The following is a 10,966-nucleotide window of genomic DNA, read 5'->3' on the forward strand; positions in this document are numbered from 1 at the left end:
GAAATGACATATATATAGAGAAATTTTCGAGTTGGGTAGTTGAAATATAACAACGATTTTACAAGGAATATTTTACATGGATTTTACATGGTTTTAACATAGTATTTACAACGACTTTACGACGAAATTAGGTAAGTTAAAGCACATTGAATACACGTTTTCACCTAAATATAACGGTAACATGTTTCGTTGTAATGTCGATGTAATGATTACGACGTATTTCTCATTCCACGTACATTCGTCGTAAACTTACATGGAGTTTACGACGAAAACTATTCGTCGTAAATTTACATGGCGTTTACGACGAAAGTTGGATTCCTCGTAACTGCGTTGTAAACACAATGTAAATTTACGATGAAATATTTTCGTCGTAAATGTTCGTTGTTATGGACATGTTTTCTTGTAGTGGATGATTCACACATATCTGGACTCTACACCTTACATTATATATATATATATATATATAATGTAAATAAATATATTTATACATATCAGTGTCAAAGGGGACAATTTATAAACTCAAAATCAACTGGTAGTATACTAGTATGAGCATACTCTCGTATAACTATGCTTGGCAATGTAAAACCGAGACAATAAGAAAGTTATGTGCGTTTCACGGTTTGTTGAATTAGACATATGAACATTTTTATAAAATATACAAGAATGTGGACAAAGTGAGAAAGCAAAAAAAAATTGATTAAATATCAAATATATTGATCAAATTGGCTCATTTACAAAAAGGTGTACGCATAAGCTAGTCTAATAAGGAATAAATGAAAGAATACGTGACTCCTATATTTATGAAATAGCTTCGAACCAACGTCTGAGCAGCCCTTCCAATGGATGACCCCATGGTGTAGTGAAGAGAGGAAATTTGGTTCCTTATCTGTTTATCAATAGCTCGAGAAAGCAAAATTATACCATACTCTATGTCCATGTTGGTTTGCAAGTTGCTAATGGCAGCGCCACACGACAACGACTAATTTGTTGTTCATTTTTGTCGATGTATGAACCATTAGTCACAGCGATCAGAGTGACCAAAACTTTTAATCGCAGTAAAATTTTAATATTTAAAAGATAAACATATAAATATAAATTGTCTTTTTTAATCGCAGCAATCACCAACTAAATAACAAAGCGACTTATCTCTAAGGCAGCGATACTAAAACGAACAAAAAACAATATTTGATCGATCGATATTGTTAATCGTTGTTGCTGGTTATTGCCACTAACACCTTGCAAACAAACATGACCATCTATACATAAAATGACCATATATATATATCGTGTATCCACTTGATCTGGTATAATATTTGAAATAAAACATTTTAGATATGAAAATCTTCAAAGGAGAGGTATGCTCAACAACACCAGGCGTTGTCGATGCGGAGAACCAGAGACGCTAGACCACATCCTCCTCCACTGCACTTTTGCGAAGGAGATCTGGACTATGGTGCCTTGGACCTCGCCCTGACCATTCAACCAGACTCAGCTTTCATCACCATCCTACAGGCCTCGCAATCCGCCAAGAACCTTCCCCCAACTGGGGTTGTAGGGAACCTTCTCCCATGGATCGCCTGGTACATCTGGATTGCAAGAAACAAACTTCTGTTTGAGAGCACCCATGACACTCCAACTCAACCGATAAAGGCGATGAGAGAATGGGAACAAGCACAAACCTCATTGACCAAAAGGGTCACCCAATTGCCAATCAAGCCTCGACCTCTTGATCTCCCTGATTCTACTATCTCCTGGAAATCAAATTCGGCTGGTTTGGCCTGGCTCTTCATGGACCAAGAATCATCAGAGCTTGCGCGCAAATCTGTAGCCTTAGACACATGTATCCTCTCCTTGCATGGCTGAGGCCTTAGCAATCCGAGGAGCCCTCCTGAACGCAGCCTCCATAGGCTTCACCAACATCTGTCTTCGAACAGATTCTCAAGTGCTCCACAGAGCAATCACACAGAGGAAACAGACGATGGATCTCTTCGGCGTTCTATCAGATGCCGACTCTCTAGCTTTCTCCTATGCTTCTCCGTTTTCTTTCTGTCGGTTTAATTTCATTCCACAGGCTGAATACCCTGGCCAATGGGCTTGCGAAAGCCCAATTATCAACCATTGTATCTCTAAACCTTGGGCCTTAATTGCCTTTTTAATGATAAGTATTCTGTTGCACAAAAAAAGAAGATATGAAGCTCATTTATATGAGTACGTGTAAAGTATAATAGAATAGATATATTATTGTGTTGTTTCTCAGTGATTTACAAGAGAGTTGTATATATACACAATAGTTAGACCTATCTCAACTAAAAATAGAACTTATCTAAATCTTATGATATATATCTAAAATAACTAATCCTTATCATAAGTGGATTTATATAATATTCTTCGGTTTGGGTTTCATAGACTTCATGGGCTTCACTTCATAATTGGACTTTAACGGTCCATAACAATTGGTTCGCAAGATACACATCTTGCTCTCCAATATATCTCCAATACTCCCCCGCACGATAAACGTGGGATGCAACACGCAAAGCTGCATCACAAAGCAGGCCATGTATGACGTGGACAATATTGTCGAGGAAAAGATTCAGTAAACTCCTCCGGATAAAAACTTCAACTTCAACTTTAGACAAGGAAGACAAAACTTCAACTCTTCTTTGATTTTGACAACAGGAATATATCCCGTGAGCGCAACTGCAACTCCACAAACAATTGTCCTTAACTCGGACAGTCCATAACTTGGACTAAACAACTTGACGTAAAGCGTTCTACTAAAACTTCCCCGTAATGGTTAAAAACTATAACCAACAAATTTTCCAAACTATGGAAAATTAAAACACAATCTTTGAGACATTCTAAACCATAGAATAAATCTCATAAAACAACCCATGAGAAACCTAAACCTAGGAATCACCTTTAAAAAATCTTCCGATTAACTCTTACACATAAACCCATGATCAGCGCTGCCCATGATATTCTAACTTTGACTAAAGACGTGAATTCAAAACCAAATTAATAAAGCTATTGACTTTAGAAAACCAAAATTAAGTAAAGACGTAACACCTAAAGTAATAAAACTCGTACCACTAACTTAGATTAAAACCAAAAAAAAACTAACGACTCAAACACATGTGGTAACGTCGTCCTCATCGTCGGTATCACCATATCTTCTTCAATATGGCCAACACCAACAATGGTTAGCATCTTCAAACTTAAAACGCGGAAGTTTTATTTCAGATCCCTAAGAGTCGAATGCTCTGATACCAATGTAAAGTATAATAGAATAGATATATTATTGTGTTGTGTCTTAGTGACTTACAAGAGAGTTGTATATATACACAAGAATTAGACCTATCTCAACTAAGAATATAACTTATCTAAATCTTATATGATATATATCTAAAATAACTAATCCTTATCATAAGTGGATTTATATAATATTCTTCGGTTTGAGTTTCATAGACTTCTTGGATTTCATTTCATAATTGGACTTCAACGGTCCATAACAATTGGTTCGCAAGATACACAACTTGCTCTCCAATATATCTCCAATAGTACGCAAGTTTTCTAGATGATACCACTTTAATTCTGTAAGACATGATACCACTTTAATTCTGTAAGACATGATAATAGATTTATATTTTGTGGATTAAAAATCATATAAAATTTCTTGATAGATATAAACTGGCTTATAGAAGTTAACTAGTTACACATATCAAGATCACTAGTCAACCTTTCACGTTGAGTTGAGGGAAAAAAAAAAGCCTCCCAGATACCCAATCCCAACTATTACAAAGTCTTACAAAGAAAAAAAAACAATCGGGTTGATTCTTCTTATGATCATTCCAAAAAACACATCCCGTAGCTATTAATCAGATTACTTTTCGATCGAATTTTATCTGAACATGGAGATGAGAGACTTGAAGAACACTTCATCACAGGGTATGATTAGACCCATATTGTGTTCAAAGCCAAACTCTTCCTCGGCTAGTCGGAGCAACGTTTGAAACTCAGAGTGTCCGAGCCACGAGATGGGAACGATGTACCGACTTCGGTCCGGTCCAACGTAAACCGGAAAATGACCTTTTGGCACGTCTTGTGGAAAACTATCATCTTCTTGATTATAGTAGCAACCGTTGACGTTCTTCTTCTTCCCTAGACTTGAGCACCTCTTTAGGATTTGCTTGATCGATGCTGCTTGAGTTGACCTCTTTATGGCCATTACTTTATTTTAAATATTTTCTTATTTTTTTCTATAACTTGGGGTTTGTTTGAAGAAATGTTATGGATGTTAGACGTCCATGGAGACGTATTTATATGGAGTATGGACAGTTTGGATGGCATAAATTACTAAAGAAAAGAAAATAATATATATAGATACAGTACATTACTATGCTTTTATAGTTTGGTGAGTAATGAGTATAGCTATATAGATAATAATAAATTGGGTTTGATTACTGCTAGCGTTGACCAAACAGTGACTATATTATAGGTATTATTAAATATATATATATAAATATGCATTAGAATAAATGCAAAGTCGACCATACCTTTCTACATTGTTAAGTTACTTAGAGCACTTTTAACGGCATCTATTATTGTTGTCTTTTAAAAAAAAATTATTTAAAAATAAGTGGATCCCACCTTATAATCAAGAGTTGTCCATTCTGCTTCTCCCGTAGGAGGCGACTTAAGTTTGGGTTTTAGACCGTGCGCGGATCCCACCGATACGTGACGGCCCACGGTTGATTCGATTTTTTTTTTTTTAAAACCAAAAGAGAAAAAACACCTAAAAACTTGTGCGTAAGAGCTGTGCCCGTTAATAGATCATAACTGGTTGTTTAATTATGAACTTGAAAAATTAATGACTAGATTACTGTATAGTTTGACGTAAATGAAGAATATTTCTACAGTTTTAGATATGTATATATTACACATGCAGTGATTTAAACTGGGATAAAACTCAATGAAAAAAAACTCTTGTACCCAAAAAAAAAAAATCAATGAAAACACACATAAACACATAAACTGGTTAACCAAGTTGCTTTGGTCTAGTGGTATAGGAGCTCCAGCTGGAGTGCCCGCCCCTGGGTTCGAGCCTTGGCCACTGCGGAATTTACATGTGGGCTGCAGCACCCGAGACCGAAGACCGTTACACGGTGAGCCACATGGTGACGCCCTGGCAGCGTCCTTGCTCACTTCGGTCTCTAGTCTGGACCACCTCGGTGGGGCCAAGATACTCGATTAGCAAAAAAACATTTGTCTTGGTTTCTCATACGTACACGGTACATACATAATGCCCATTTGGCCATTTCTCTCAATAAAAATATTTTTTAAAAAATATATATATATATATATATAAAAAGAACATGTTTTTTTTTTGTTTCTAACAATGTTTTCTTTTCTAGATCTAAGACATACTCAAATCTTTGAAATTTCCATATTTAAATTTTGCAAAAATGGTCAATACATTTACAGAAAATTGATTTTTGTTCTAAACGTATATGAAGAAATTTCTGAGTTACGCACAAATCTTTTTAAGCTTCATATCTAAACCTTTTTCATTATATTATGTTGTCTATTTTGAATATATCTGACGAAACCTGCATATATTTGTTTGTGGATTCTTTTTTTGAATGTATCATAATAATCAAAATTATACATCATTTTATACTACATAATTTTTGTCTCCAAATATGTGATTTGGATTGAGTTCTCAATATATTTTCTTTAAACTATGGACCACACAAACTTTTGGTATTCAATCTCCTGCGAAATCTTTCACACATTCCGTCAATATCTTCAATAATTTTTGTAGCAGAAGAATACTATCAACAAAAAACAGTAGAAATACCCAAGGTGCGTTGGACTATTGGTTTAGTGCTTGGAGTAGGTTCCATTGCACCCCTAATTCGATTCCCATGGGGAGGGGTGCTTTACGCCATGTTATCGGTATCAGCGCCGGCCAGCTCCGGGCCTGGGGTGGGATTAAGGCCGAAGGCCCGAACCCATCCTAGTCTACAAAAAAAAAAAAACAAACAAACAAACAGTAGAAATACATGATCAGAATAGTCATTAAAGTACCGTGTATATATATATATATATAGTTTTTACCAAAAAAAGAGAAGGTACCGTTTATAGAGTATAGAGGCATATGTCAATCATATTCACAACTCTTGTAACCAGTCTTTACCATATAAAAGTCAAAACGTGTGTGTCATATGTTATTACTTTATAATAATTTTTCTAATTACACATAAACTTCTTTTTGCATGTTTTCACAAAATCGTGTCCAAATTATATACCGAAACTATATTTGTTTTTTTTTTGGTAAAATGTTAAATTGATTATACCAAGTTTTTGTTTTTTTACAGAAAGACAAAGGAGACTAGTAGCAGAGAAACGGAAATAAAACCTAAACAGAGCATCTACTAAGAAAAATGCAGAAACTATTACAAAGAAGAAAGGTCGTCAAGATGAACCGGAGGTAGCGTAACATCGATGGTCCAACGGGGAGGTATGAGCGGACTAAGCCTCAAGTTGCCGCGAGCTCCCGGAGAGAAAGGCACCCTCAAACCTTGTTGCACCAGGCAAAGACCTACAACTTCCGAAAGACTTTATCATCAACACCATCGCAGAGAAACACATCACAGAGCCGCAAGCCTGTTCAAAATCACCTCACTGGCAGCACGAGGAGGAGTCCACTGACAGGTGGTGCCGTCGTTCGGGACGAGGAAGTGAAGATTGCTGCCTCCAACTCCTCAATCACGGGACCGTATACACTCATTTAACTCAACACACATATAGAGCACTGAGACATATCGGACACACCTCCTCCAGACAACACTACAAGAAAACACGCCGAATTCCGACAGAGGTTCCGACGGACATCAATGTCGTTTGACGTTTGTGACGGACTACCGACCAATTTCCGACGAAATCCAAAAATTTGAAGTCGTCGGAATTCTGTCGGCCATTTTCGACGATATTCCGACGAAACATGGGTCATCGGAATTTTCCGACGACTTTTCGACGATATTCCGATAAAAAATGTAACCGTTGTAGTCGTCGGAAATTCGTCGGAATATACCGACGAACTTCCAATGACATTCCGATTAACAGTACAGTAGTCGGTATTCCGTCGGAATTTTCCGACGAATTTCCGGCGAACCATGTGACCGTTGCCGACAAATATATATGACCGTTGTATAGCCGTTTGAGATTGGACAATACCGACGGAATTCCGACGGACTGCTTTACATCCGTCGGAAAGTCGTCGGAGGGCCGTAAGCAATTTCCTATAAATACAACCCCTCCTCATTCGACTCATTCACACTTCATTCTCTCCTCATTCTCTTTAGTCATAACAATTCTGCGAAAATCATGTCTTCAGAAGTTTATTATCGTTCGTGGATGGATAAACCTCATTTGGATCCGAACACCAATTTGCTTACGGAAGAATACGTTCAAGGGATTGGAGAATTCATGAGGCTTGTTCAACAGCAACCGGATGCAAAAAGTGGTATGTTAAGATGTCCCTGCTCTTCTTGCAATAATAATAAGGTTATAAAAGAATTTGATGTTTGGACTCATTTGTATATGAAAGGGTTTTCACGTAATTATAAAGTTTGGTACCTTCATGGGGAAACTGGTTATGAATATGGTAGTACTAGCGAACCTCAGCCTGTTAGTGAACTTCAGCCTGATATTAGGTTAGAAGAATCTAGAACGGATATAGATTATGGTGTAGGTACTGAGCAGATGGTACATGATCATTATAGAGGGGAAGAACCAAACCCCGAGTCTAGGAGTTTTTTTGACATGTTGGATGCAGGAAAACAACCTTTGTATCAAAATTGTAGGGATGGTCATTCAGTCTTATCATCTGCAACTAGATTAATGGGTATTAAGACAGACTATAATTTTGCTGAAGAATGTATGGATGCGATTACTGATTTTGTCAAAGGTATTCTACCTGAGGATAACCTTGCACTGGGTTCATACTACGAGGTTCAGAAACTTGTTGCAGGTCTTCAACTACCGTATGAAGTGATAGATGTATGTATTGACAACTGCATGATCTACTGGAGAGCGGATGAGACACGGAATGTATGCAAATTTTGTGGGAAACCTCGTTATCAGGAGACGAGGGGAAGAGTTCCGATCCCATTCAAAAGAATGTGGTATTTGCCTTTGACGGAAAGATTGAAGAGGTTGTATCAGTGTGAGCGCACAGCAAAAGCAATGAGATGGCATGCAGAGCATTCCACAAATGGTGAGATTAGACATCCTTCAGATGCAAAGGCTTGGAAACATTTCCAGTCAACATATCCAGAATTTGCGGAAGAGAGAAGAAATGTTTATCTTGGATTATCTACTGATGGTTTCAGCCCATTTGGAAAGCATGGAAGGCAGTATTCTCTATGGCCAGTTATTGTGACACCGTACAACTTACGGCCGAGCTTGTGCATGCGACGAGAGTTTTTGTTTCTCTCAATTCTAGTCCCCGGGCCAGATCATCCTAAAAGATCACTAGATGTGTTTCTTCAACCACTAATATATGAGTTGCAACAACTATGGGCGCATGGTTTTGAGACATACGATGTTTCGCGCAAAGAAAACTTTCAGATGCGGGCAGTACTTATGTGGACAATAAGTGACTTTCCAGCATATGGTATGTTATCTGGATGGACAACACATGGGAAGCTATCATGTCCATATTGTCAAGATGACACAGATGCTTTCCAACTAAAGAACGGAAGGAAAACGTGTTGGTTTGACTGTCACAGACGATTTCTACCACCTGATCATCCATACCGCAGGAATAAGACTTCGTTTACGAAGAATAAGCAGGTGTTTGATGGTCCACCTGAGGAAGTTAGTGGGAAAGATTTGTTGAAGCAGTTTAGGTATTTTGATGCAGAAAGGACGCCAGATGTAGGTGGACATGAAAACATTCGAGTCAATGCGGTTGGAGAGCTACATAACTGGCACAAAAAGAGTATTTTCTTGGATCTGCCATATTGGGAGAGTCATCTATTGCGGCATAATTTAGATGTCATGCATATTGAGAAGAACTTCTTCGATAATCTGATGAACACAGTCCTTAACATCCAAGGTAAAACGAAGGATAATTTGAAGTCAAGGTTGGATTTAGTCGATATTTGTGATCGTTCTGAACTTCACGTTGATGAGAACGGTACGGCCCATTTTCCCATTTATCGGCTGGATGGGGGTAGAAAAGAAGAGTTCTTTGATTGGATTACAGATAAAGTGAAATTTCCTGACGGATATGCATCAAATTTTGGGAACTGCGTTGATAGAAGCGAATGAAAGTTTACTGGCTTGAAGTGTCATGATTGTCATGTAATTGTGCAGCGTCTCCTTCCGTTTGCTTTTTCAGCATTATTGCCACGTAATGTTCATGAAGTAATTGCAGGGATCTTATATTTTTACAATTTAATTTATTTTTATATTTAACAATTATGCTTATAAAAACTTAATACTTACGAAAATTATGTCTTTTATCTATGTAGGGATTAGTGTTTTCTTCCGCGACTTATGCAGCAGAAAAGTGACAGAAGAGGGTATTAATAATTTGAAGACAAACGCACCAGTCAGCATGTGCAACCTTGAGAAGATATTTCCTCCATCATTCTTTGATGTAATGGAACAACTTGCTATTCATCTCGTAAGAGAATTGGAACTTGGTGGTCCTGTGCAGTACAAATGGATGTATATTTTTGAGCGTTATATGCATCATCTGAAGAAGATGGTCAAAAATCAAAGCAGGGTGGAAGGATCTATAGTGGCACAGGTGATCAATGAAGAAACTGCAATCTCTGCTGAAAATTATTTTCCACCAGAAGTGCAAAAAAAACACCGAAGACCTGCTCGGCATGATGATAGAGGGGAGAGAGCAACATATCATGTTACTGTCCCAAGCATGTTCAAGGAAATAGGACGACTTAGTGGAAAATTCACGAAGCGGAGACTTACGGACACTGAGAACGCTCATTTGCAAACATATTTGCTCACCAACTGTGAAGATGTTCTACAATATGAGAGGTAAAAATATTTATTCATTTATTGTTAGATTAATATTCAATAAATTTATTTCATATTGATAATATTTTTGTATATAGTGTATATATGGCGGAGTTGCGTATGACTCACAGGCATGCAACAGAAGATGAGCTTCGACAACTTAGAGATAACGGATTTGCTGCGTGGCTTCGTAGTTATGTGAGTCATATATCATATTACCCTATGCAAATGATTAGTTTAAGGAATACTGATTAACCCGTGTCCGTCGGAATCTTCAGATATAATAACCCTTCTTCTTCTTTTTTCGTTATTTCCGCCTCTCTCAAACATCCTCCCTCCGGCGATTTCTCTTTCTCTCCGGCGATTCCGGCCCTTCTCCACCTCCCTTCACCGGCGAATCCTATTCTCACCCTCATATCTCTTCCAAAAATATTTATATAAAATTCAAATTTTAATAGTAATGTAATAGATAGAATAGAAATATATAAATATTAAAACTAATACTATAAAGTATTTTTATCCATAGAAGTTTTTATTAAAGATATAGCATAGATTCAAATATATCATGTCAATTATTTATGAAATATTAAAAATAATTAATAAAATAATTTCTTTTAAATTTAATTTATGTGTATTTTCACAGTTTTAATATGAAATCATTTCAAAATTATTATAAATGAATACATGCTTAGTTTTAAGTTTAAATCATATAATTCTTAGTCCTAAATTTTATATAAATTTTTTATAATTTTGTATACATATATATATATATATGTATAAATCATGTATAAATCATGTATAATAAAAATTTTAAATTTTTTTATAAGTTTTCACTAATAAACTATGTATAATAAAACATTTTTTAAAAAAAATTATAAATATTTAACAACATTTTTCTACATTTATAAATTTTTTA

At 36.5% G+C, this 10,966-nt stretch overlaps 3 protein-coding genes and 1 long non-coding RNA gene across 4 annotated transcripts; 2 read left to right on the plus strand and 2 right to left on the minus strand.

Moving 5' to 3' along the window:
• Window positions 1-1,197: 1,197 nt before the first annotated feature.
• Window positions 1,198-2,167, minus strand: LOC106304537. Its single transcript, XR_001262770.1, has 2 exons — window positions 1,680-2,167; window positions 1,198-1,586 (listed from the first exon to the last, which is right to left on the minus strand). It is a non-coding gene; the product is annotated as an uncharacterized LOC106304537 (long non-coding RNA).
• On the plus strand, window positions 1,335-1,619 carry LOC106304536 (the record flags this gene model as incomplete). Its single annotated transcript, XM_013740937.1, is given in 1 exon segment — window positions 1,335-1,619. A coding segment is annotated over 1 exon segment (236 nt), but the record flags the coding sequence as incomplete, so codon positions are not given.
• Window positions 2,168-3,675: 1,508 nt separating the features above from the next.
• On the minus strand, window positions 3,676-4,327 carry LOC106304638 (auxin-induced protein 15A). The gene has a single exon (XM_013741040.1). It carries the CDS (start codon window positions 4,223-4,225, stop codon window positions 3,899-3,901), a length of 327 nt encoding a protein of 108 aa, XP_013596494.1. The 5' UTR covers window positions 4,226-4,327; the 3' UTR covers window positions 3,676-3,898.
• A 5,298-nt stretch (window positions 4,328-9,625) lies between these two features.
• On the plus strand, window positions 9,626-10,305 carry LOC106302401. Its single transcript, XM_013738917.1, has 2 exons — window positions 9,626-10,071; window positions 10,149-10,305. The coding sequence occupies exons 1-2, from the start codon at window positions 9,626-9,628 to the stop codon at window positions 10,303-10,305; spliced, it is 603 nt and encodes a 200-aa protein (XP_013594371.1).
• The last annotated feature ends 661 nt before the right edge of the window (window positions 10,306-10,966 follow it).

The sequence above is a fragment of the Brassica oleracea genome, chromosome C7, assembly GCF_000695525.1.
Source record: "Brassica oleracea var. oleracea cultivar TO1000 chromosome C7, BOL, whole genome shotgun sequence".
NCBI classification, from domain to species: Eukaryota; Viridiplantae; Streptophyta; class Magnoliopsida; order Brassicales; family Brassicaceae; genus Brassica; species Brassica oleracea.

Bases quoted from the DNA above. Each gene is read 5' to 3' on its own strand.
- LOC106304638 (XM_013741040.1), bottom strand. From the start codon at position 4,225: ATGGCCATAAAGAGGTCAACTCAAGCAGCATCGATCAAGCAAATCCTA.
- LOC106302401 (XM_013738917.1), top strand. From the start codon at position 9,626: ATGTGCAACCTTGAGAAGATATTTCCTCCATCATTCTTTGATGTAATG. The intron at 10,072-10,148 runs GTAAAAATATTT...TTTTGTATATAG, and splicing joins GATGTTCTACAATATGAGAG to TGTATATATGGCGGAGTTGC.